We start from the raw sequence: 26,966 nt of genomic DNA, 5'->3' as shown, positions 1-26,966 counted from the left end.
AGAAAGAACCCCCTTCCCCAAGTTAGGACACCAGACACTACGGCCTCCAGCAGCCCACATCTCAGCCCTGGCCTCTCACAGTCCTCACTGCTGTCCTGCTGCCCTGACTAAATTCCCCACTATTCCTGCTTCCCGAGTCCTCTGTCTATGAAGAGGGACTGGTGCAGCTGGCTTTGGAATTAAAGAAATCAAGATTCAAGTCTTGGGCAAAAATGAGACTAAAACATTCCATAATGTACCATACAGGACCTGGTGCAGAGGAGGGCTCTTGGATATTCCCTGTCCCCAGAGAGTTAGCTTGACTTCCCAGGGGGTCGGGGCTCTGAGAGGGCAGGAGAAGGCCAAGCCAAGGACAAGGGCCAGCCATATTTGGAACCATCCTGCCGGGGGGTCCTCTCTCAGTCAGAGCTGTGGTCCTGGGCCTCACCTCTTGCTTCAGATACAGCTTGCCACTACAGGCTCAGCTCAGGGAAGGACTATTTATTTATATGCTGGGCAGGAGGGATCAGCAGGCCCTTGCCTGTGATGTGGCTGTGTTCTCTTCATTCATTTGAAAAATCTAATTATCAAAGCAATCTAATAATGTTGATCAAGTTTGGTCCTCAAGGAAAAAAACCCTCCCTCTGATATCAAACCTGTAGTGAGTTTGCTCACCCATTGCACAGCAAGCCAATCTCTGACACTGGGTGTAGTGGAAGAAAGTAGGAATTTTATTTTTGCACAGCACTGAGCAAGGAGAGAGGGCAGCTAATGCTGAAATCCCAAACTCCCCGAAAAGCTAAAAAGTAAGGGTTTGTATTTGGGGTTTTAGGTAGGGGAGGGGGAGCATATGGCCTTGTTGGTCTGAGCTTTCCCACCTGCCTGTCTTTGGCCTTGAGACTACTTGCAGAGAGGAGGGAGCCCATGACCTTGCTGGTCAGCAGCTTTCCCACCAGCCTATAGCTCCTTGCAGGAAGGAGATAATGAATCCAGGTGCTTGTCCTTGGTGGTGTCTGTCTCCATGGATGATAGTGGATTCTGGAGCCAGGGAGCCAAGGAGTAAGCAGGGAATGAGTGTTTTGGTTTTAACCCCATATATGCTGGGTTTAATGTAGGGAAACTGATATCAGAGCTGGTATCAATTCTCCCCTATTTTATGTTCATCCCTCAATCTTGAGGGATTTGGGGCAGCAACTGATCTAGCTACTTCCTGGTGAATCGGGGTGTAGGTTGTTTCATCTCATTGAACCAGTCTTTTAATGAGACGGTGATGCAGGTAGGCTCCCAAAGTTAGGCCTGTGTTGTGTAAATAAGTAACCAGGTATTTAATAAGAAGTTTTTCTAGAGAAACAAAAAGAGATAAACAAGGTTAACGGTTGGAGCAAATTATAAACTACTTCTTCAGCCCAGGGGGCAGCCAATCAAGAATCCTAGAAGTCAGGGTTGAAGCATCTTTTGCAGTTTGAAATATCTCTGATGGTGTCATTGGGCACTCACATAGATTTTTGAGTGGCTCACATAGCAACAGACATGAATCTCTCTTAAATTTATATTAAGACCTCCAGCTTCAGTTTTTAAGGCTTCAGGAAAAAGGGCAGGTTCAGTTCTCAATGATTCCAAATGAAAATGATAGAAAAAACAGAAAATGTTAGTTTGGAGATTTGTTATTTCAGATATTTCAGGAGACTAGAAAAATTCGGGATCCAGTCCAGTTAACAGATGTAACAAAAATCTTGAAGACAACTGACAGAACCAAAATCCAATATCTGCAAATGCATATTATAGTTTTATTGAAACATAGTTTTTCTCTCTCTAAAATCACCCTTAATTTCATTAGATATAGCCAAATTAAGACTAACTGGGTTGTAAAATAAATTTAGTTTTAATAAATTTGGCATAATTATTTACATAAGTACAGCAAGAACAGCCATTTATCACATAGGTTCTTTTAAATCTACTTTGCTGGAACCTTTTATAAGGAATCTTAGATTGAACTTTAAAGGCCTCTCAAGGCCAGGAAAGCCAAGCCAAGGACTTGTCATTAGATTCCACCTGCAGTTCCTACAGATTTGGGTGAATTTCTCTCTTCATGAGGTCCCCAAAATAATTGAGGTCCCTTGTACTTGTCTGAAGGAACGACATTCTTTACTCAAGCTTACCAGGTTACTGAACCCATAAGCAAGGTACCAGGCCAATATTTCCAAGTGGCTTTATTCCATAAAGTCAACCTTCATTCCTCAAAAGTTACCTAGTCATATCCAAGTCTGTATGTTTCTCTCAAATATGACATTCCAGTCAAAGCCTTGGTGATATAACCAGTGTTTCCAATTGTGGCCTGTTATAAGAAGAACAGATTCTTATTGATCTTATGCAAACAAACATTTTGCCATGAGAATAAGAATGCTTACTCCTCAGGCATTTTTAAATTCTGGAGGGATCAGATAGGGAGAAAAAGATGAATGTTTCAATTTTTTTTACAAGAGTATAATTTACCAAATGGTTCTAAGTCATGGTTAGTTTAAGAAAAAAAGTTTTCCTTAAATCTGAAAAAAAAAACCCATCAAAAATCAGCAATATCTCAAGTAAAAAGCCATAAAAAATTATAATCATCTCTATCGGTTTATTCAGTCCTGTCTAATTGGTTCTTGATCTTAATCTTCTGTCAGCAGTTTTATGAGGTCATCAGTTTCTCTGTTAGAGTTCTGTAATTTCCACCCAGTTTACTTTTACTCTGAACGTTTATCAGAAACCTGTACTCTAGAGTAAGCATCAGAGTCCTTTCCATGAATTTCTCTGAAGATGAAACATATTTGCAAAAACATCGGCGTGAAACAGCAACTGTCTGTAAATAACAAAACATTCAAAAATGGTAATTGACAAAGACGCTTGACCATTCTTGTGACATATAATACTTTGAGATAATAACCAGAATCATGACTGACAATAAGAACAGATCAGAATTTTAGATATTTTTAAAATACTTATATCAATAACACTCATTCACATAATACCACTTAAGAAAGTTTATTATTACTTATTTGACAATGCTTCCCATGTAGTCTAATATGCCAAACAAGCCTAATTAGTTTAGCATTTTTTCTTACAGGAAGAGAGCAAATCTCTCTGAGGAGTCCCAGTGGCCCTCTGAAAATCCCCAGAGAAACTTTCCCTCCTCTTCCAGGTCAAAAGAAAGCTTTTATTCAGGACTTGAATATTTGTGTATGTGTGGAAGCTTGTCAAAAATATTAAAAGCTTTAAAACATTTGTTTGGATAGGAAACAAAGCTCACTGTGAAACCATGTTCGGGTATCTACTTGAAGTGACAACAGAAACACAGTCAAGGGAAAACAGAGTTAAAATAGTAAAAAAAAAAAAAAAAAAAAAAAAAAAAAGCCTTTTTATAATCTTTTTATCAAGAGCAGATTAAAAGTTTAGGAAAATTATCTTTTTTTTTTTTTTTTTTTTAAAGATTGGCACCTGGGCTAACAACTGTTGCCAATCTTTTTTTTTTTTCTGCTTTATCTCCCCAACCCTCCCTCCCCCCACCCCCCGTACACAGTTGTACATCTTAGTTACATGTCCTTCTAGTTGTGGGATGTGGGATGCCGCCTCAACGTGGCCTGACGAGCAGTCCATGCCAAGGATCCGAACCCTGGCCCGCCGTGGCAGAGAACGTGAACTTAACCACTCGGCCACGGAGCCCGCCCCAGGAAAATTATCTTTTAAGAAAGAGGAAACCAAGTTTTAATTTGGTACCAGTTTACTTTTGACATATAGATTTATTTACTTAATTGGATTTACTTTAATCTTAACCAACTTGATCATACATAAAACTCTTTAGGGCTTTACTTTTACAAACCTTTGGTTACTTTTTTTACACTCAGAATTCATCCCAGTACTTTAGGACAAGTTTATCTTTCTCAACTCAAGAAACAAAAATATTTCCATTCTTTATATCTTTTTACTGAAAACATATATTTTACTTTCCTTTTATACAGACCTTTTAGAAATATATGTTTTCTTATAGAAAATTCCTCAGCATACATAAAACATGTTTATCAATAAACCTAAGCACTTTTCAGTTTCTTTGATATAAGAAACCAAAGGCAGACAAATATATGCTTAGTAGTTAATCTTTAATATTTTATCTTATGTGGAAATGACCTAGGTACCCAATAAACTGTCATTATTTAATTTACTTTCATAAAGCTATAAAGTTTAAGTTTCCAAAAAGATTTTGGAAGCTGTTTTTTAAGTATGCAGACTATAAAACATAATTATTGTACTTAAAACTCTTACCCAGTTTTAACAATTACTCTTAAAAACTTCAGGTGACATTACAGCAGTTAACTATCATCCTCAGTTGTTTTAACTACTCACATCATAATACTCATAATGATTGTTAAAAAGTTTTTCCAAAAGCTTTTATCTTTTTACATTTATTTAGTTTACCTGTTCTTAACAATTATATTTCAATCATCTACAAAAACCTCATGAGACATTAAACAAAATTAGCTATTACACTGAGTTATTAGTTTTGCTGATAAATTTTGTAACAGACATGACATGAGCTCATTTGACCAGTAAACCCAGGCTGTATGTCTGCATTATATCCAATGCTGATAACTTTGAGGACATGTCTATTTTAAATGTTACCAGCAAACTTAAACAGGCTTTCATTCATCAAAGATTATTTTATCTCATGTTAAATAACTTTGTCTCTTAGAAGTTTTTGCATATTCATTAAAGACTGCATTCCATTCTGAGAGATTTTGAATCCTCTTCTGACACAGATTTCCAGAATGGCCATTACAATTCCAAATTATCTCAAAAGTTTACTTATTTTTACTTCTTCAATTTTAGATCAGGAATTTTGGGGGAGTTGAAGTGAAGCTCAGCTTGCTGAGAAGCTCAGCAAGAGAGTAGACAAAAGCAGCAGATTTGGGTTCTGCTGCTGGCATGTTTAATTATTTAATTATTTTCTCTTAAAGAGGCAGTAAAGTATTTCTGATTTTATTTAGAATCCTCAAAAGAATAAAACGGGCTCCCCATTGTTGCAGCTGGCTTTTTCCAATTGCATACATCAGTTTGGGTAAACTGAAATTGGCCCATTTAAGTATATCAATTTTTACAAAACTTTATCTTAGTTTTACTAACTCTTATACTTTTAATTAGAACTTACACTAGAATTCCATTAACAAGTTTTGGTATTACAATGTTGTGTAGGGGAAGCATTCCCAGTTAGACATAATATTTATTCCCAAAGCAAATATCCAGGCAAAGTTGACATAACCTCTTCATATAATATTAGCTTAAACACTTTAATCTTTATAGTCTTATTAACCTTAGTAGTCTAACTGTTGCCCCAAAATATTGTTGGTCAGGTTTCTCACTCTGATTTATGCCTCCTAACCTTTTAAATTTTTCAAACTGAGGTAAACAGAACAGGTTTATCTGATGTCCTTTAATGTTGGGGAGCCAATAGAGGGGTCCGTTTAGCCCATCCAACCTTAGGCAGTGTTTTATTAAAACCTTTGTTTAAAATTTGTTTAGATCTGTTCCATTTATCCCATTTTTCTTTTTAATAACTAGCTAAAGATGTTTATCTCATTGGGATGAGTCCTGTGACTCTTCCCTTTCTGATTTCTCTTTGTTAACTTAATATTTTCATTAGCATCTGTAAGACGATGAGAAGCTGAGATGCCAAGTTTGATTAAGTTCTTAGACTAGTCATTATAGTTTCCTTTTAATTTGCTCTTTTCATAGGTACCGATAAAACAGCTGTTTATCATGAGAGCTCGCTAAAAAGTTTCCCAACTTAAGGATCCATTGTTTGGCCATTTTTTTTTTTTCCTCCAGAGTCTAAAGAATACTGTGGCCACATGGTGTTACAAAAGAAAATCATCCCTCTTTAGACATTGACTTAGAACTTGTGGGGACCTGAAATTGGCCACCCCAAGATATGTCTCTTTGCCATCAGGATTATTCGAGGCCCATTGTTTTTGATAAACTGGGACAGGCAAGGAGGCTCTGAGGAATGGAACTTGCCCTTTGTTAGGACACGTTTACATTTGTAAGGTAAATCTCTATCTGTAAAAGGTGCCTCCCTCTCTGTACCAGGAAGAAAAAAGGTGATGACCTACTCTCCAAAAACTCTTAATCGATACCAAAGGCAAGGACTTAAAATCTGCATTTTATTGTGCTAGTCTGGTAACCTCCTGTAACTGACTTCCCTCCCCCTCCCAACGTTGGCATCTCCTTAAAGATTAAGCATCTTTCTTTAGGCTGGGAACCGATTGCGGCGCTCATCTGTGACCCCCCCCCCCCCAGCCTGAGGCAACACACCTGCCACCCTGCGGCGCTCACTGAGACAGCAGACCTATCTGCCGTCTCCATCAAGCGCTGTGCTGACAGAGCAGCCTCGTGACTATTGTCAAAGGGACTGTTCAATCACATGTGAAACACCCCGTTTGGGGGTATATAACCACTCTGTGCACCCCACTTCTTCGGTGCCCTTTCTTCCTTCGGGAAGAAAGGCCCTGGGCCATGGTTCCTCATAAAGCTTTGTTTAATTTTCTCTTGCTATTCTGTCTCATGTGAATTTAATTCGTTCTCCAGCCAGACGAACCCCCATTTGGGGAGAGGAAATGTCCTCCTCCCCTACAAACTATAGGTCGATCAGTCAGCCAAAGTTTTTCCCAAGGGGCTCTTAGGCGGAATAGATGTGGCACCTCCCCTGTTAACTCTTTTAAAAGGAAAGACAAACAGACAAACAACAACAAATACCAAACAAGTGCGCTTTCCCAAAAACCCTCAGCCACAAACGGAAGCAAAAATAAAGACCAAAAACCAAAGTGCTTCCAGTCCCAGCTTAATCCGTGTCCTACACTCAGGGAGTGCCAACAAATGAAGATGCGCCATGCAGATCTTCCCAAATGAGCAAAGACAAGGGACCTCGGTTGTGCACACCTGGGGGACTTACCAAAATTTGGCCGGGGCATCTCGACTTCAAAACAAACGGAGCCAAGAGGGCTACCAGGTACCCATTATTTCTGGCCGGTCCTGTTGGAAAAGTTTAACACAAGGACAAAGACAAAAACTACCAGCTACTTACAAGAGATGTCTTCCTAAGTCTTAAACCTGGTTCCTTCCACCACCAAAGCAAAATTGCCATGGGCCGACGACGTCTAGTTAGCAGCCAGTCACTTGGGGCTGTCCCTGAGACAAGGGGCTCAGGCAGCTGCAGGACAGCTTCCAAGAGAGGCCTTTAGTCAGAGGCCGGTGTGCCAGAGGCAAGACGTCCACTTGGGACATGGTCCCATCTGGGTCGCCAAATTGATATCGAACCTGAAGTGAGTTCACTCACCTGTTCCACAGCAAGCCAATCTCTGACACTGGGTGTAGTGGAAGAAAGTAGGAATTTTATTTTTGCACAGCACTGAGCAAGGAGAGAGGGCAGCTAATGCTGAAATCCCAAACTCCCCGAAAAGTTAAAAGGAAGGATTTTTATTTGGGGTTTTAGGTAGGGGAGTGGGAGCATATGGCCTTGCTGGTCAGAGCTTTCCCACCTGCCTGTCTTTGGCCTTGAGACTACTTGCAGAGAGGAGGAAGCCCATGACCTTGCTGGTCAGCAGCTTTCCCACCAGCCTGTATCTCTTTGTGGGGAGGAGATAATGAATCCAGGTGCGTGTCCTTGGTGGTGTCTGTCTCCATGGATGATAGTGGATTCTGGAGCCAGGAAGCCAGGGAGCAAGCAGGGAATGAGTGTTTTGGTTTTAACCCCATATATGCTGGGTTTAATGTAGAGAAACTGATATCAGGGTCGGTATCAGAATAGCTGGATTGTATGGTAGTTCTATTCTTAATTTTTTCTTTCTTGCTTTCTTCTTTTTTTTTTTTTTTGATGAGGAAGATTGGCTCTGAGCTAACATCTATACCCCTCTTCCTCTATTTTGTATGTGGGATGCCACCACAGCATGGCTTGATGCGTGGTGCATAGTTCCACACCTGGGATCTGATCCTGTGAACCCCAGGTCACCAAAGCAGAGTGCATGAACTTAACCACTACACCACTGGGCTAGCTCCTATTCTTGATTTTTTGAGGGATCTCCATACTATTATCCATAGTGGCTGCCCCACTTTGCACTCACACCAGTAATTTATGAGAGTTCCCTTCTCTCCACATCCTCTCCAACACTTGATGTTTCCTGTCTTGTTAATTATAGCCATTCTGACAGGAGTGAGGTGATATCTCATTGAAATTTTGATTTGCATTTCCCTGATAGTTAATGATGTTGAACATCTTTTCATATGCCTGTTGGCCATCTGTATATCTTCTTTGGAGAAATGTCTGTTCAGATATTTTGCCCATTTGTTCATTTTTTTGTTGTTGAGATTTATGAGTTCTTTATATATTTTGGATATTACCCCTTATCAGATATATGATTTGCAAATATTTTCACCCAGTTGTTAGATTGTTTTTTCATTTTCTTGATGGCTTCCTTTCCTGTTCAGAAGCCTTTTAGTTTGGTGTAGTCCCTTTTGTTTATTTTTTCTATTGTTTTCCTTGCCTGGTCAGACATGGTCCTTGAAAATATGCTAAGACTGATGTCAAAGAGTGTACTGCCTATGTTTTCTTCTAGAAGTTTCACAGTTTCAGGTCTTACATTCAAGTCTTTAATCCATTTTGAGTTAAATTTTGTGTATGGTGTAAGACAATGGTCTACTTTCATTCTTTTGCATGTGGCTGTCCAGTTTTCCCAACACCATTTATTGAAGAGATTTTCCTTTCTCCATTGTGTGTTCTTGGCTCCCTTGTCGAAAATTAGATGTCCATAGATGTGTGGGCTTATTTCTGGGCTCTCGATTCTGTTCCATTGATCTGTGTGTCTATTTTTGTGCCAGTACCATGCTGTTTTGATTACTATAGGTTTGTAGTATATTTTGAAATCAGGGATGGTGATATCTCCAGCTTTGTTCTTTTTTCTCAAGGTTCCATTAGCTATTTGGGGCCTTTTTTGTTCCATATAAATTTTAGGATTCTTTGTTCTATTTCTGTGAAAAATGTTGTTGGAACTTTGATAGGGATTGCATTGAATCTGTAGATTGCTTTAAGAAGTATGGACATTTTAACTATGTTAATTCTTCTAATCCAAGTGCATGGAATATCTTTCCATTTCTTTGTATAATCTTCAATTTCTTTCAACAATGTTTTATAGTTTTCAGTGTACAGATCTTTCCCCTCTTTGGTTAAGTTTATTACCAGGTATTATATTCTTTTTGTTGCAATTGTAAATGGGATTGTATTCTTAATTTCTCTTTCTGCTACTTTGTTGTTATGTTTAGAAATGCAACTGATTTTTGTATGTTGATTTTGTATCCTGCAACTTTATCATATTCATTTATTATTTCTGAAAATTTTTTGGTGGATTCTTTAAGGTTTTCTATATATAAAACCATATCTTCTATGAATAGTGACAGTTTCACTTCTTCCTTTCCAATTTGGATCCCTTTATATTTCTTTGTCTTGCCTGATTACTTTGGCTAGGACTTCCAATACTGTATTAAATAAGAGTGCTGAAAGTGGGCATCCTTGTCTGGTTCTGGTTCTTAGAGGGATAGCTTTCAGTTTTTCTCCATTGAGAATGATATTAGCTGTGGGTTTGTCATATACGGCCTTTATTATGTTGAGGTACTTTCCTTCTATGCCTGTTTTATTCAGAGCTTTTATCATAAATGGATGCTGTATCTTGTCAAATGCTTTCTCTGCATCTATTGAAATGATCACGTGATTTTTATTCTCCATTTTGTTAATGTGGTGTATCACGTTTATTGATTTGCAGATGTTGAACCATCCCTGCATTCCTGGAATAAATCCCACTTGATCACAGTGTATGATGTTTTTAACGTATTTTTGTATTTGATTTGCTAGTATTTTGTTGAGGATTTTTACATCAATGTCCATCAGTGATATTGGCCTATAATTTTCTTTTTTTGTGTTGTCCTTGTCTGGTTTTGGTATCAGAGTGATGTTGGCTTTGTAGAATGAGTTAGGAAGCTTCCCCTCCTCTTCAAATTTTTGCAAGAGTTTCAGAAGGATAGGTATTAAGTCTTCTTTGAATGTTTGGTAGAATTAACCAGGGAAGCCGTCTGGTCCTGGACTTTTATTTTTTGGGAGGTTTTTGATGACTGTTTTGACCTCCTTATCGGTGATTGATCTATTCAAGTTCTCTATTTCTTCTTGATTCAGTTTTGGAAGGTTGTATGATTCTAAGAATTTATCCATTTCTTCTAGATTATCCAATTTGTTGGCATATAGCTTTTTGTAGTATTCTCTTATAATCTTTTGTATTTCTGAGATGTCCATTGTAATTTCTCCTCTTTCATTTCTGATTTTTTTTAATTTGAGCCTTCTCTCTTTTTTTCTTGGCGAGTCTAGCTAAAGGTTTGTCAATTTTGTTTATATTTTTAAAGAACAAGCCCTTGGTTTCATTGATTTTTTTTCCTATTGTTTTTTGAGTTTCTATTTCATTTATTTCTTCACTAGTTTTTATTATTTCCTTCCTTCTACTGATTTTGGGCTTTGTTTGTTCTTCTTTTTCCAGTTCCTTTAGGTGCACTGTTAGATTGTTTATTTGAGATTTTTCTTATTTATTGAGGTAGGTCTGTATTGCTATAAACTTCCCTCTTAGAACCGCTGTTGCTGTATCCCATAAATTTTGTCATGTTGCATTTTCATTTTCATTTGTCTCCAGGTATTTTTTTTTTAATTTCTCCTTTGATTTCTTCATTGACCCAATCGTTGTTCAGTAGGGTTTTATTTAATCTTCTCATATTTGTGGCTTTTCTGGTTTTCTTCCTGTAGTTGATTTCTAGTTTCATACCTTTGTGGTCAGAAAAGATGCTTAGTATTATTTCAGTCTTCTTAAGTTTATTGAGATTTGTTGTGTAGCCTAATATGTGATCAAGCCTGGAGAATGTTCCATGTGCATTTGAAAAGAATGTGTATTCTGCAGTTTTTGGATGGAATATTCTGTCTATATCTACTAAGTCCATCTGGTTGAATGTGTCATTTAAGGCCAGTGTTTCCTTATTGATCTTCTGGTTGGATGATCTATCCATTGGTGTAAGTGGAGTGTTAAAGTCCCCTACTAATATTGTGTTACTCTCTATTTCTCCTTTTATGTCTGTTAATAATAGCTTTATGTATTTAGGTGCTCCTCTCTTGGGTGCATAGATATTTACAAGTGTTATATCCACTTGTTGGATTGTTCCCTTTATCATTATGTAGTGTCCTTCTTTGTCTCTTGTTACAGTTTTTGTTTTAAAGTCTATTGTTTGATATAAGTATTCCTACCCCAGCCTTCTTTTCATTGCCATTTTCATGTAGTACCTTTTTCCATCCCTTCCTTTTCAGTTTGTGTCTTTATGTCTGAAGTGTGTCTCTTCTATGTAGCATATATATGGGTCTTGTTTTTTTATCCAATCAGCCACACTATGCCTTTTGATTGGAACATTTAGTCCATTGATATTTAAAGAAGCTATTGATAGTATGTACTTATTGCCATTTTGTTACTTTTTTTCTGGGTGTTTTAGTAGTTTTACTCTGTTCCCTTCTTCTCCTCTTGCTCTCTTCCCTTGCGGTGTGATGGCTTTCTTTAGTATTATGTTTGGGTTTCCTTTCTGTTAATTTTTTTGTGTATTTATTATAAGTTTCTGGTTTGCAATTACCGTGAGGTTCATATATAATAACTACATATATAGCAATCTACATTAAGTTGGTGGTCTCTTTAGTTTGACCTCTTTCTAAAAGCTCTACTCTTTTACTCCCCTCCTCCCACATTTTATGTTTTTGATATCATATCTAATCTCTTATTTTGTGTGTTTGTATCCATTACCTTCTTATCATAGAAATAGGTAATTTTAGTACTTTTGTCTTTTGACATTCATATTATCTTCATAGGTAGTTCATCTGCTGCTTTTACTATATTTTTGCCTTTACCGATGATTTTATTGTCTTTTTTTTCTGGATAATTTTCTCATTCCTATTTGTGGTCTTCTGTTTCCTGCTTAGATAAGTCCCTTTAGCATTTCTTCTAAAACTGGTTTATTGGTGATAAAGTCCTTTAATTTTTGCTTGTCTAAGAAACTCTTTATCTCTCCTTCCATTCTGAATGATAGCCTTGCTGGCTAGAGTATTCTTGACTGTAGGCTTTTTTTCCTTTCAGCGCTTTAATTATATCATGCTACTCACTTCTAGCCTGCAAGGTTTCTGCTGAGAAGTCGGCTGATAGCCTTATGGGGTTTCCTTTGTATGTACTTTGTTGCTTTTCTCTTGTGGCTTTTAGGATTCTCTCTTTATCTTTCATTCCTGACATTTTAATTATAATGTGTCTTGGTGTGGGCCTCTTTGGGTTCATCTTGTTTGGTGCTCTCTGTGCTTCTTGTACCTGAATGTCTGTTTCTTTCCTTAAGTTAGGAAAGTCATCAGCTATTATTTCTTCAAATAGAGTTTCTGCCCCTTTATCTCTCTCTTCTCCTTCTGCGACACCTATAATATGCATGTTAGTGCACTCAATGTTGTCCCAGAGGCCCCTTAGACTATCCTTGTTCTTTTTAATTCTTTTTCATCTGTTCAGCTTGGGTGATTTCCCCTCATCTTTCATCCAGCTTGCTGATCTGTTCTTCAGTATCATCTACTCTGCTATTGAGTCCCTCTAGTGAATTTTTCATTTCCAGTAGTGTACTATTCATTTCTCATTGGTTCTTTTTTATATTTTCCAGTTCTTTGTTGATGTTCTCACTAAATTCATCTGTTCTTCTCCCAAGATCAGTGAGCATCCTTATGACTTTTTCTTTGAACTCTTTGCCAGGTAGATTGCTTATTTCTTTTTCATTTAGTTCTTTTTCTGGAGTTTTGTCCTATTCCCTTAGTTGGAACATATTCCTTTGCCTCCTCATTTTGCCTCTTTCTCTGTGCTTGTATCTATGTATTAGGTAGATCAGCTACATCTCCTAATCTTGGAGAGGTGGACTTATATAAGAGATGCCTTATGAGGCCCAGCAGTGTGGTTCCCTCTCATCACCAGTTCCAAATATTCCAGGAGTGACCCCTGTGTGGGCTATGTGTGTCCTTCTGTTGTGGCAGGGTTGCTTTTGCTGAAGGTGCCCAGGGAGGCTAGGCTGTACCCCTGGCTGGCTGGTTGTAATGTTCAGCAGTGTGTGGCTGCTATGGACCCTTCAGTAACTTTATCAGGTGTGGGGAGCCCCAGCACAGTCCGCTGCAAGGTCTAATAGCCATTCCTATTACAGATTTTCTGTTATGTGAGTAGGCACCAAGCATGACTGACTGCTAGGCTCAGGGGCTTACAGTTGCTGTAGGCCTCTGGCCTGCAAGGCTCTTGTCAGCTGTCTCAGGTTTGCAGCTGAGTGGGGCTGGCCCCAGGCATGGGAACACCCAATTGTTTCAGGCATTGGAAGGTGGGGCCGACCCCCTATGTGGCTGTTTGAGAAGAACAAGTCTTCTGCAACTGACAAACTCCACTGCCCACAGGGCCATACACACCGTCAACACAGTCCTGCCTCATGTGCTCACCCTGACCCCCTGAAGTGGACCCAGTCACCCCACTGCAGAGGCTATACACACTCCACCAATGCATGCCCACCCCTCACCCATGCCCTGCCCCACAGAGATGGACCCACTCACCTGCTGCAGAGGTGCAAGGCACCTAGCCTATGCAGGCCCACAAGTGGTCTGAGGGCTTGCTGTTGGATGGTGCCAGTCCTTAGGTCAGGGTGCCTGCCCTGGATGAGCTGGATTAAAATCGGTGCTCTATTGGGTGAGGCAAACCCTTAGCTAATACGCCAGGGGAAGAACTCCAGTGGCATCTGCCAGCATCTGTGTCAGCATGCCTATACTAGGTCACACCGATGGCTGCTGCCAATGTCTCAGGCCATGGAAAGGTCTTACCTCTCACTGAGATACACTCAGAGCCTATCGGGTGAGTCTCTTTTCACCAAAGGACCTTTCGTTCTGGTGATTTTAGGCTGCTTTCTGAAATGCATGACTTTGTCATGGGCCGTTTAAGAGCCATCTTTTTTCCTCTTATGTCCGATAGCTTCTCTGGGGGTATTCCCTGTTGTAGTTAATAGCCAGCAAAGCCAGACATTATGACACTCGTTGCAGTTGTGCTGAGTCCAAAGGATGCTTATAGTGGTAATGCTCCCCTGCTCAGGTCCCTCACTCCTCTAAGGATGGCTGTGTACCTTAGGATTGCTCCCAGCCAGCCATGAAGTGCCATGGCTTGCGAAGGTGGCTTTCTTTCTCTCTAGGAAGGAATTTCTCCTCTTCCACCTCAGTCAGGACTGTCCCTTGTTGTGGGAGTTCCTTTTATCCAGTTTTCAGTTCTCTCTCAGGGTTAATTGTTCCCAGAGTAGTTATAAATTTGTTCTGTCCATGGGATGAGGTAAATTCAGAGTTCACTTACACTGCCAACTTGACACCTCTCCTTCACATGAGGCTTTTAAATGTATCAAGTGGAATGCAGATTCAGAGCGATTATATATTTATAATCATCTACTAAAGAATACCTGAACAAGTTCTTCTGTAACTGTTGGAAGTTTTAAAATTTCATTTTTCTTCTAATACTTATATTTTCATTCTACTTTTCTCATAGAATTATATCCCACTATATTTTATGCTTTATTGATCATTCTTAGCTGCAACAAAAATATATATGTAACCTGACATTAATTTAAAAAATTATTTCTTGATTCCATAGGAGTCTAAGTGTTAAATTTCTTCTAGATTTAATTATCATTACAATATTATTAGTGCACAATTGATCAAAATAACATTATTTTGAATTATTTTTAAATGTAATTTTAAATATTAATAATTATTGAACATAAAAGTAAAATATTATTGGAAAGACATCTCTTAATGACCATTGGTGGGGCTGAATTTTTCCAAATTATTATATCTGTGGATGAATATTAGTTATTGACAGAATGAGATTGGGCTCAACATTAATTCTCTTCCTACTTTTCATTTTTTTTTTTTTTTTTTTTTTTAAGATTTTATTTTTTCCTTTTTTCTCCCCAAAGCCCTCCGGTACATAGTTGTGTATTCTTCGTTGTGGGTCCTTCTAGTTGTGGCATGTGGGACGCTGCCTCAGCGTGGTTTGATGAGCAGTGCCATGTCCGCGCCCAGGATTCGAACTAACAAAACACTGGGCCGCCTGCAGCGGAGCGCGCGAACTTAACCACTCGGCCACGGGGCCAGCCCCGCTACTTTTCATTTTTATAGTCAAGCTCTGAGAAAACTAATTTGCATAAGTTAGATGGGAAAGAAATTTCATTATAAAAATGTCAGCCAATTCTTTGAATACCTTTGAGCTATTGGTAAAAACCATACAATAATCTAACATCAAAAATTATTTTCAATGATCTATTAGCTGGCAACTTAATTAGGTTTTCCTTCAATTTTATTTATCTATTTATTTACTTATCTCCTTGCTCAAAGCTTTGTAAACCTTTTTGTTTTAGGGAGGGGGCTCCTTTCAGCATTTCTTGTAAGGCAGGTCTTACAGCGATGAACTCCCTGCCTTCATTTGTCTGGGAAATCTTTTATTTCTCTGTCATATCTGAAGGGTAGTATCACTGGATGGAGTATTCTTGGCTGATAGTTTTTGTCTTTCAGTATTTTGAATATTTCACTCCACTCCCTCCTATTCTGTAGGGTTTCTGCTGAGAAATTCATTGAAAGACTGATGGGGGTTCCTTTATAGGTTATTTTCTTCTCTCTTGCTGCCCTTAATATTTTGTCATTGGCTTTTGACAGTTTTACTATTATATGCCATGAAGGAGGTCTTTTTGCATTCAGGTAAGTAGGAGTTCTATTAGCTTCATGTACTTGCATGTCCAGTTCTTTCCTCAGGTTTTGGAAATTCTCTGCTATTATTTCTTCGAATAAGCATTCTGCTCCTTTCTCCTTCTCTTCTCCTTTTAGGATACCTATAATCCTTATATTACTTTTCCTAACTGAGTCATATATTTCGCAAAGAATTTCTTCATTTAAAAAAAATCTTAGGGGGCTGGCCCCGTGGACGAGTGGTTAAGTTCACTGCTGTGCTGCAGGTGGCCCAGTGTTTCGTCGGTTCGAATCCTGGGTGCGGACATGGCACTACTCGTTGAGCCACGTCGAGGTGGCATCCCACATGCCACAACTAGAAGGACCCATAACTAAGAATATACAGCTATGTACCAGGGGGCTTTGGGGAGAAAAAGGAAAAAAAAAAAATCTTAGTTTGCTCTCCTCCTCCACCTGAATCATTTCTAGGTTTCTATCTCCAAGCTCACTATTTTTCTCCTCCATATGGGGTCTGCTATATTTTTAATGCTTTCTACTTATTTTTCATCTCATTGTGTTCTTCACCTCCAGAATTTTTGTTTGGCTTTTTTTTAGAGTTTCAATCTCTTTGGTAAAGTACTCCTTCTGTCATTAATTTTATTCCTGAGCTCATTCCTGAACTGTCTTTCTGAATTTTCTTGTAACTCACTGAGTTTCTTTATGGCAGCTATTTGTGCGTGCGTGTGTGTGTGTGTGTGTGTGTGTGTAAGATTGGCACTGAGCTAACATCTGTTGCCAATAATCCTCTTTTTCCCCCCTTCCCAATGCCCCAGCACATAGTTGGATATCCTAGTTGCAAGTCATTCTAGCTCTTCTATATGGGATGCTGCCACAGCATGGATTAATGAGCGGTTCATAGGTCTGCACCCAGGATCCAAACCAGTGAACCCTGGGCCACTGAAGCGGAGCAGTGAACTTAACCACTCAGCCATGGGGCCTGCCCCTGTGACAGCAATTTTGAATTCCCTGTCATGTAGATTGTAATCTTCTGTGACTTTAAGTTTGGTTTTTGGAGAGTTGTCTTTCTCTTTGTGTTCTGCGATATTACTGTAGTTCTTTAGGGTGTTTAATGAATGGATCCTTTGCTGGTGCATTCATGGTAGTAACCATCTTTTCTTATTTGGATATGGCTTTGATTGGTTTGGTTTTGGGCTACTTCTGGTTGTATTTGAGAGCCTCCATTTTCCACCCTCCACTGCTTCTGCTGGAGGTGTCCTCAGTACCCTCCTTGTGCCACCTTGTTCCTCTGGGGGTGCTGGTGCCTTGCTGCTTACAAAGTCACTGCAATCTCAGGTGTCACCACCAGGGTCACCAGGCTGCAAGCATTTGTGCTGCTTCCAGGGTTGCCTGGGTCTTCTGTTCCTCCACTGGCTCTCCTCAGGCTTCTATGGGCTCTGAAGCTGTTGCCCCATGCACCACCTATGCTGCTGCTCCCAGCTTGGGAGGGCTGGTTGTGGTCACTGCCAGCAGCCTAGGGTCCCAGGGACTTGTATGCAGCCTTCACTGCTGGTGGAACTGGTGTCAGGGGTGCTGCCACTGGGGGCAGGGTCACCAGTTCTGCTGTGGTTCCTGAAGCCTCTGGTCACAGGTTCCACCTGCCACCACTTCAGATGTATAGATGCATGGATATCTTATGCATCCTGTTGTGCTATATAGGGAATCCTCTGTTGGTCAATGCATATCTGATTGGTTGTAGCTTGAGGGGAGAGACAAAGGGAACAACTCACTCCACCATGATGCTGATGTCACTCCCAAGTCCTGGAAGTTACATGGCATTCCTGAAGCCACCCGCAAAAGTGTGGGTAGAGAGAGAGAGACAGACTTAACTCACTTATGAAAAATATCTGTGATGTTCTTATTGGCAAAGGCAATCCTCATTGTTAAACTAATCAGCTAAATCAAATTACTTCCTAATGAGAAAAGGTTTCTCATTTTTCAATTCAAGTAATCATGTCAATACACGTCCTTGTGATAACCACCTTGCTTCCGAATTTTAAGAAATATAGATAAGACATGGAGTCTTCCCCTCCTGGATGAACTATGATACAAAGATTTTCACCATTTCTCACCGATGCTCTCTTTTTCTTTATTCTCATGGGACTCTTCTTCCCATATGATGTATTTTTTTTGACAACAGAGGATGTAAGAGGTCATTAAATTTAAAAATAATTAGAATTTTCCTTTCCTTTGGCATCCTGAAGATCTTACATTCCAAGCCAAGCATCACAGTAGGACTGGTGTTGGATGAGAGTATGCCTTTCTTTTGTATACTGGGAGAAGAGAGACTGGAGAAGGGAGGTGGGAAAGTAGAGCTGACAGGACTCTTCAATCATAGAAGATTAATTTTAGGAAAGTACATATGGAAGTTGAAGGTCTGGAAAAAAATTAATCTCTTAGATCCATTGTGAAAATTGACTGTGGTGGAGCCATTTAAAAATGGAGTCAAAGCTGCCTTTCCAGAGAAACAGCTTTGCTGTCTTGAACCTTGGACTGGGCCAAAACAGCAATTGTTTTATAAGCAATTGTTAGAGAAGTCAGCAGGAGAATAGATATCTTGATCACACAGACTGAGGATTGTGAGCTTTTTGAAGATAGAATCAATAGTCAATCAATATTTAGCCAAGACTAGCTTTATGCCTCTAACTCCAATTAAAATTACTTATGATACAACCTTCCTTCTTTGCCTTTCAAAGACTGACTTTTACTCCCTAGTGGGACACTACTTGGTTTTCTACCTGAATCTATGCTCCCTGAATTGCAATTCTTTCATCACAAATAAACCCTTTGCCTCTTAAACTGGTTTCTGCTTTTATAGGTTGACACCATTCATGTCTGTGTGCCCCTTCTAAATTCTTTGTGAGTCACCAGGGTACAAATTTCCTTAGTTTGGAGACACCTGTTTCAGAAGATCACCTGCTCCTTGCACACCCCCACAGGTACTATGTAGCTACCACCAAAGGATCAATTTTGCAGGTCTGAGAAGCTGAATCCAATTGGAACTTTGTTATGAGAATTATAGGAAAGAACTGTCTTACTCAGGAGGGCTCCAGACAGTGAGGCATTTGCCTTGAAGTTTATGAAAAAGGCTCCCACTAGGCACCCAGCAGTGCAGCGGGTGTGTGTCTAGGAAAGGCTGGCTGGCCAGCTGGTGAGCAGTCAAGAGGCTTCATGGTGGCCTTCATACTTCCCCATGGTCCAGGGTCAGACCTTCTACCTTGTGGGCTCAAAACCTCAGCTTGTCAGCATGTATATGTAAAGTATAAAAAGTAAAAAAACTTGGTCTTTGTTTCCAGTTCCTAGCACAGAGCTCCTACAACTCTTGGAATTTCCCAAGTGATAGGAAAATCTTTTGTGATTCATGATAATGAGATGACTCATGGAGGGGATTGGAGGGTTAGATAGCTTCAGGATGGTCACCAGAGGAGCCAACCACATGATTAGAGGGTTGGAACTTTCAGCCTCAACCCCTGATCTCTGGGGAGGAGAGGGGGACTGGAGATTGAGTTCAATCACTTGGTCAATGACTTAATTAATCATGCCTACTAAGAAAACCCCATTTAAAAACCCTGGAACAATGAGGTTTGGAGAGCTATCAGGTTGGTGAACACACTGATGTACTGGGAGGGTGGAGCACTCAGAAAGGACATGGAAGCCCTGAGCCCCAACTCACCCTCCTCTAATACCCTGCTCTAAGCATCTCTTCCATTTGACTCTTCCTGAGTTGTGTCTTTTATAATAAAACTGTAATCGTAAGTACAGCACTTTCTTGAGATATGTGTCATTCTAGCAAATTATCAAACCTGAGGAGGTCAAGGGAACCCACAAATTTGTAGCCAAGTCATACAGAGGTTCAGGTGGCTCAGGATCTGGGAGTGATGGCTATCATCTGAAGTGGCGGCAGTCTTACAGGACACAGCCCCTTAACCTGTGGGGTCTGCAATAACTCCAGGTAGTGTGAAAATGGACTTGAATTGTGGGGGACACAGTTGGTGTGTGAGAATTGCTGCCGGAAAGTACCAAACAACTTGAATTGTTTGCCTGAAGATCCTCTCACCTTGAATGGCCCAACCAGCATTTGCTCCAGTGACTCCTCTGGGCTTTCTTGGCTGACCAGCTTCCACTTTTTATGGTTACACATTCCTTCTACACACAGCAATATCTTCAGATGTTCTAGTCTTGCAGGCCCGAGTGCTATTCTCTGCATGTCTCTGCTCTAGCCCCTTCTGTTTTGATGATATAGGGTACCTTTAGCCTGAAGCAGTGATAGCTCACCCTGCTGTTTAGCTCTGGGTCTTGGCATGCCTGGACTCCTTTGGAGTTGTAACTAGAAGTCCCCAAATGCTTCCTGGCTTGTCTTACAAACCTCATGAATATCTCCATATTGCACAGCTGCAACTGTCCAATGTCACCATGACTCAGCACTAACTGGAATTCAAAGAGTAACCTCCTCTCTAGTCCCTGACTGAGCCAGTTCAACTGACTGCAGTATTTCCTCTCATTCTCACCTACAGGGACACTTGCTAAGACTGACTCAGACCCAACTCTACAAGCATAGGAAGCTGATGAGTTAAAGCTAAGTTACATACAACTTCCCCTCCCCACCAAACCATAGAATAAAATTCCTTCTTTGTAAAAAAACAAAAACAAAAACAGTTCCAGTTTGCTGTAAAGTTGCTCATGCTCTGACCCTGAAATTCTACTTCTAAACCTAAGGAAATAATCAGAGACACAAAGAATTATGTAAAAAATTACCAAAAAAAAATGTAAAAAAACCCATAGTATTATTTATCAAGTGAAAAAGTGGAAATAAACTAAATATCTAACAAAGAGGAATGATATGCGATATGCAATAATTTAAAAAATGTTTTCTAAGCAATTTTAATGATATTCAAGGTTTCATAACATAAAACTAAGTGAACAGAGTGGGATGTCAACCATATGTATTGATGATCTAGGTTAGGTTAAAATTATGTATTATGTGCACTGAAAAAAGACAGGAAGAAAATAACAAAACTATCAATAGTAGTTTTCATTTAATGTGAAATTATGAGTAACTTATTTTCTTAATTTTTATGAGTTCATATTACTTTTGTAATCAGAATTGTAATCGTTTTATAAAAGTACTTTTCATACCACAGCACTGCTCATGTCCTTTGAGTGACCCTGAGGAAACAGCCTTTTCTCCTTTGGCCCCATCCATCTTCCCAATTTTGTTTATCATTTTCTCACAAATACTACTTAAAAAAATTTTTTTTATTACTGAAAAAGGCTTCATTTTTAAATTTAGCTTTCTGACTCCGTGTCTGTGCCTTCAGCAATTTCACAATGGTTTTCTGCTCCTCAATAAGGAAAGCACACTACTGACCTGTTTTTTCACTTTAGACAATCTCACAAGAACCTCAGGTCTTGCAGCACGAACTCCTTGAAGAGGGCCTGGCACATGCCACACTGAACTCCTCACCATTCTTTCCACACAACACTACTGTTCAGGAGTCTGTGCCTTTGCATATGTTCCTTCAAGGGCAAATGCTCTTTGCTATCTTCCATACTTACTCACTCTTCCATATTCACTTCAAACACCATTTTCAGTCTCCTGAATGCACAGTTAAGGCTCTGTGCTCTGTAGTTTTTTGTTTTATATCTGTTACATCACTTATCCCACGGTAATGTGACGCATTAACAAGTTTGCCTTCCCTACTAGATTGTAATCCTATCAGGGGTAAGATACATATATTATTTACTTTTGTATCACCAGTACCTAGCACACAGTAGGCTATTCAATGAATGCTAAATAAGTGAATTTTAAATGCGTTTTCACCTCTTGTTCAAAAAAGAATCAAGCAACTGAATAGATAAATGAATGAATGGACTAATGGTAAGGTTGACCACCAAGAACATATCTGTAGTTCTTGGTACCCAAGCTCAGAAAAAGAATGATGTTGGAAGTAAGTGCCTTGAAAGGCTGTTACACAAATCCTGAAAATGGCAGAATTTTATAAACACGACACTGAGTTCAGGGAATCTACCTCTTTTATAGCAAGCAGTAAGCAAGCTGGCTCTTTGTTCTGAAGGGACACTACTTAATTTTTCAAGGTCGCTTCCTGCAACACAACCCTGAGAAATGGCTTGAATAAAGAGTGGTTAGGGCCAGCATTCTTGGCATACCCAGACAGATGTGTAGGAGTACAAAAGACTCATAGAGGAGTTTCCCAACAGATATGCCCTGTGAAACTATCAATGCTCTCACACTCACGCCAATGACCAAAACTTTAAAAAAAAAAAAAGGAACAGATAAAGTTGATCAAATAATTCCAATTAAAGAAGAGGATCTTTTGAAATAAGAAAAATTACTCCCTTAACTCATTCTTCCTTTTCAGTATCTCTTCTGCCTAGTGTTTTTCAACTACAAAATAGGCATCACTTTTTCTTTAGGATCTATAGTCTTCTTCTAAAACAATAAAAGCTGTCTTTCATGGTCCTCTGATTACTTAATTTCCTTTTTTTCTTAGATATTCTCCTGAAAGAAAAAGAACATGGTTATTATTTGTGAGCAGCAAATTATCACCACAATATGATTCATTCATTCATTTATTTATTTCACAAACATTGGTGAGTGACTACCATGTGCTAGGCACTGTGCTAGATACTGGAGACACAAGGATGACTGGATAGTTAAGACCCAATCCCTGCCCTCAAGGAGTTCATTGTCTGGTAGGGGAGATAGATATATAGAAACATCAATTATGCTCCTAGAATCTTTCATTAAAAAATATCAATAGTCATAATTCTTTATTTCCCAAATTTTCTATAATTATCATGTATAATTTTTTTTTAAAAGATTTTATTTTTTTCCTTTTTCTCCCCAAAGCCCCCCAGTACATAGTTGTATATTCTTAGTTGTGGGTCCTTCTAGTTGTGGCATATGGGAAGCCACCTCAGCATGGCCTGATGAGTGGTGCCATGTCTGTGCTCAGGATTCGAACCAGAGAAACCCTTGGCCATCAGAAGCAGAGTGCGCAAACCCAACCACTCAGCCACGGGGCTGGCCCCTATCATGTATAATTTCTTGATAGAGAAAAATATAATTAAAAAAAAAAAACAAGTGAAGGAAAAAGAAGTAATGAGACAGTAACTGGCTCCTGAGTGGGAATCAGCCTCATCCATCCCTCATGAGCATCCAACCACTTCCAAGACAGCCTATCCCTTCCCAGAGCAATGGGATCTTAGTGGCATGATATCAGCTGTCTCCTTCTAACTAGTACACATTCTTTTGAGTCTCTTGTGGCCCTAAGCAAGAATCCTAACGTTTAGTGCCAGCCACAGAATCTATATTACAGTGGTCAGGCAACTTTTCTGATTTTCTCCACAGGGGACCTGGAGAATTAGCCCTGGGCCCCGGGTGATACAATAGAGTCTGGCCTCTTGACAGCCTAATTGCCCACTTTCCTAGCCTTGGTTTCTGTATATCTTTCATTAGATAATTAGTACCCATCTATATGTCTCTGTTCTGCCTTACTTCTCCTGCCCTACCCTACTGAAACTGAACCTACCTCAAATCCTGACACCTGCTCAGAAAAGATCCTTGGTGGTCGTAATTGCCTGTCCCTGCTGGGTTGGAGTTCACCCATTGTGTCAGATGCTTCCAAGGTTGGGTTTCGCTTAGGCTCAGTCCTGTTTGCTTCTACAATACCTCACTGCCAGCTGTGTAGCAGAGTTTATGACAATCCATGCCAGGAAATTATTTATGACAACAGGGAAGGTCTGTGCATATATACATTTGTGTGTGTACACGATGTATATATGTAGTTTCTGTGATGGTACTTAATTTCTCAACTAATTTTTTAAGATTCAGCTCTCTGGAGCCTTCCGTGACTTTGCTAGGCAGAGGTCATTCATTTATTTGTTCATCAAACATGTATTAATTGCCTACTCGACACTAGATGCTGTCTTAGGTACTGGAGATAGGAGAATGATTAAGACACAATTCTTGCCTTCTAGGGGCTCACAATCTAGGTAAACAAAGAACTTTAATGGCAGTAATAATAAAAGCATGCATAAAATACATAGTACAGTGGAGAGAAGCCCAAGATCTGACTTGGGTCTTCAGTGATTATTAGGAATTTGCCAACTGGCTATGAAGGGCAGGAACAGAAAGGGAAGCTGTTTCAGGCAGATAGAACAGCACATACAGAGTCATGGAAGGCAGAGGCTATTTCTTAACCAGCTTTGATTTCCTAGTTAGGAGAGTGCAGTACACACGCAGATCATCACTGAGTACTTGTTAAAAGAATGAAGGAATGGCTGCTTTCTTCACTAGCAGAAGTAGAGGCTTCTACTATTTCAAAGGAGTGTTCAAGCAACTCCAAAATTTGATTTTTTAGAAATTTAAATTTAGATTAAAAAATCTAAACATGAACACAATTTATCATTTATTAAGCTCAACTCTCACAGATATAATTTTCCAGTTAGTTCTATATTACATCTTTATTCAAAAATGTATAGACATGGAAGGGGAATGCAGTACACACCAACAAGCTCGCTGCCTGGCACAGTTTCTTTTTCTATAAAAGGTCCCTTTATATACAGTGGTCCCCATCTGCTACATCTCTGTTTTTTTACCCTGCTGCCTCCTCCACCTCCACAGCTGAGTGATATCTGGATAAGCCACATGGTCAAGACTTGTCAAATGAGGGTCCTACAAGACATTAAGAGGTAGGATGCAAGGCTTGGCCACGATACCAGGAAGGAAAGGAGGCAGTTCGCAATGGGACAGAACAAAGCCAACTCTCTTAGAAGTAGAGAATAGAGAAGCATTCTAGCAGTGTTCCAGTCCCTGGAATCCATTTTCCCTGTGGCTCAGCTGCACGCCATCCTTCCAGTGCTTATGTAAGTAACCCCAATATCCTTCCAATAAATTCCTCCTTTCTGCCCTAGCTGATTTGATTGGGTCACTTGCAGTCAGAAGACTCAACTACCATAGAAGCAAAGACAGGCATTGGGAGACAAACTTACCCAGCTTCTCTGTGGCTTCCACACAAACACTAGGATACATGCCCTCAATGTATGTTGCCACCAGAAGATACACATGAGTCTTCACAACCACCACACCAGTGTTTTCCTGGATAAGAAAAAACAGTGCGCCCTTCTCAGTTCTAATCACAAGACTAGCAATTACACTCCAGCCACATTTTTCACCATTTCCTGACTTCCATATATTCATATATTTGTTTTTGGACTCACTCTTTTCTATTAATCTAGTTGTCCCTCTTCAAAAAGTTTCAGACTGTTGTAATAACAGCACATGTATTTTGAAAAAGTTCCCCAATTCACTGTAATATACCCCTATCGCAATGGGAACAACTAATGTGATGGAAAGGTAATACATTTTGGAATTGGACAGCTCTGAGCTTGCATCCCAGCACCTCCATTTTCTGCTTCATGACTATGGAAGAGTTATTTAACCTTCTTAAGAATCAGTTTCCTCATCTGTAAAATGAGGTTTCTTAGTTTATAATGTGGATCAAGTGTGCTTAACCCATAATACAGGGCATCCAATAAATGTGAATATCATCTCCTTAATTCCTTATAGGCAACAGAGAGCCAAGAGAGGTTTTAAGCACAAGAGTGATACCACTTTTTTTTTTTTTTAAGAAGGAGGATGTAGAGTATGAAGGATGAACTGTAGTGGAGAGAAACAGTTCAGGAGAGGTTCAACTGATAGATCCTGGAATGAATGTTCCTCAAAACCAGGCAGTTAGTGCTTTCTTTTACATATGCCCTCCCGTCACCAGACTGCTGTCTCAAACATTGCCATTGCAGTAATGGGCTCAAGTCTGTTTTATAGATAGGATGGGGGGCGGGCTGCACGGCACAGGCAAAGAAAATTGGAGTCAAATTCTCTTCTTCAGGTTTTTATCAGCTGTCGTCAAATCTTGAACACTCACATTCTTAGCATAAAGAGAATGGTCATCTGCCCGGACACATTTGTAGTCTTTTTCCCTGAAATACAACCCTTCTCTTCTGGCTTGCAAGGGGTTCTTGGCGAATCCATTCACAAGTGTTCGGACATCACAGGGCATTACCTGCAGAGATTAAACAGACTCAGATTTGGCAAACTATGGCGGGCTGGCCAAAGTTGGCCCACTGTCTGTTTTTGTGGGTGTGCAAGATAAGAATGGTTTTTACATTTTTAAGTACTTGGAAACAAATCGAAAGAATATTTTGATATGTAAAAATTACATGAAATTCAAATTTCAGTGTTGATAAATAAAGTTTTATTGGAACACAAACACACCCGTTCTTTTATGTATCGTCTATAGCTGCTTTCCCATTACAACTGCAGAGTAGTTGTGTAGTTGTGACATAGACCATATGGCCTGGAAACCTAAAATATCTACTATGGCTCTTTACAGAAAAAGCTTAAAACTCTTATGCCCAAACTTGTTTTTTCTTACACTAAATCCTGGTGATGCTACAGTCAGGCTCCGCTCCTGGATTTTGATGAGGGCTGCACTGTCCACATGCTTCGTTCCCAGGAGGGTATCTAACAGTAAGTTGTGCAAATGGCTCATGCTCTCTCAGTTATGAAAAAGGGACTGCAGCTGAAACGATCCGCTCTGGCTAGCTTTTAAGAGCCCTGTGAATACAAATCTCCCTAAGACACTTAAGACGGTTTCAATATCAGCTCGCCTACTCTAAACAGATGGCTGAAAATGGTGGCCATCGTCTAGTAGCCTGGGCAGAGCACGAAGGCCGAGACACCCAGCTCTCCGCGCAGGAGCACAGCGCTCCGCCAAGGCCTGGCGTGCTGAGCCGCCGCCCGTCAACGGACGCGGGGGAAGGCGGGGCGGGAGGGCGACGCGCCCAGCTATTGGCCGCGACAGCTGCCCGTCACCGAGAAGCGCTACGGCTCCGTTCGCTAGGCAGGACCTGCCCACCAGCGGGGCTTTACGGCTTCCAGCTTCCTCCTCGGGGTGACTGGGCCGCGGGAGTGCGGCTGCGCGGCGCTCAGGGACGCAGCGTCGGTTGTCAGCCGAACCCGGAATTCTCCGCTGCCTCTGCGCCGCGCGGCCTAGTT

The 26,966-nt window shown here is 40.1% G+C and overlaps 2 protein-coding genes across 11 annotated transcripts in view; one reads left to right on the top strand and one right to left on the bottom strand.

The window, feature by feature from the left end:
• FAM228B (family with sequence similarity 228 member B) overlaps positions 1–26,966 on the top strand; it is a 94,506-nt gene that overhangs the window by 23,698 nt on the left and 43,842 nt on the right. The gene's annotated exons all lie outside the window — the stretch shown is intronic.
• On the bottom strand, positions 20,743–26,939 carry PFN4 (profilin family member 4). 2 transcript variants are annotated; one of them, XM_001503171.5, is made up of 4 exons: positions 26,344–26,939; positions 25,834–25,971; positions 24,902–25,007; positions 20,743–22,406 (listed from the first exon to the last, which is right to left on the bottom strand). In XM_001503171.5, exons 1-4 carry the CDS (start codon positions 26,458–26,460, stop codon positions 22,378–22,380), a joined length of 390 nt encoding a protein of 129 aa, XP_001503221.1. In that variant the 5' UTR covers positions 26,461–26,939; the 3' UTR covers positions 20,743–22,377. The 2 variants fall into 2 exon arrangements, with proteins under 2 accessions (XP_001503221.1, XP_005600239.1); XM_005600182.4 differs by lacking the exon at positions 20,743–22,406 and adding an exon at positions 24,306–24,584 and having other exon boundaries at positions 26,344–26,846.

Source organism: Equus caballus, chromosome 15 (assembly GCF_041296265.1).
Source record: "Equus caballus isolate H_3958 breed thoroughbred chromosome 15, TB-T2T, whole genome shotgun sequence".
NCBI classification, from domain to species: domain Eukaryota; kingdom Metazoa; phylum Chordata; class Mammalia; order Perissodactyla; family Equidae; genus Equus; species Equus caballus.
The sequence above is the reverse complement of the archived record's forward strand: the minus strand, read 5'-3'. Positions and strand labels throughout refer to the sequence as shown.

What these genes read in the sequence shown, in the direction of transcription:
- PFN4 (XM_001503171.5), bottom strand. Translation starts at nt 26,460, where the DNA reads ATGAGCCATTTGCACAACTTACTGTTAGATACCCTCCTGGGAACGAAG. An exon ending in TAGCATCACCAGGATTTAGT is followed by an intron (nt 25,972 to 26,343) that starts GTAAGAAAAAAC and finishes TAATCTCTGCAG; the next exon opens with GTAATGCCCTGTGATGTCCG. An exon ending in GGAAGCCACAGAGAAGCTGG is followed by an intron (nt 22,407 to 24,901) that starts GTAAGTTTGTCT and finishes TTTTTCTTTCAG; the next exon opens with GAGAATATCTAAGAAAAAAA.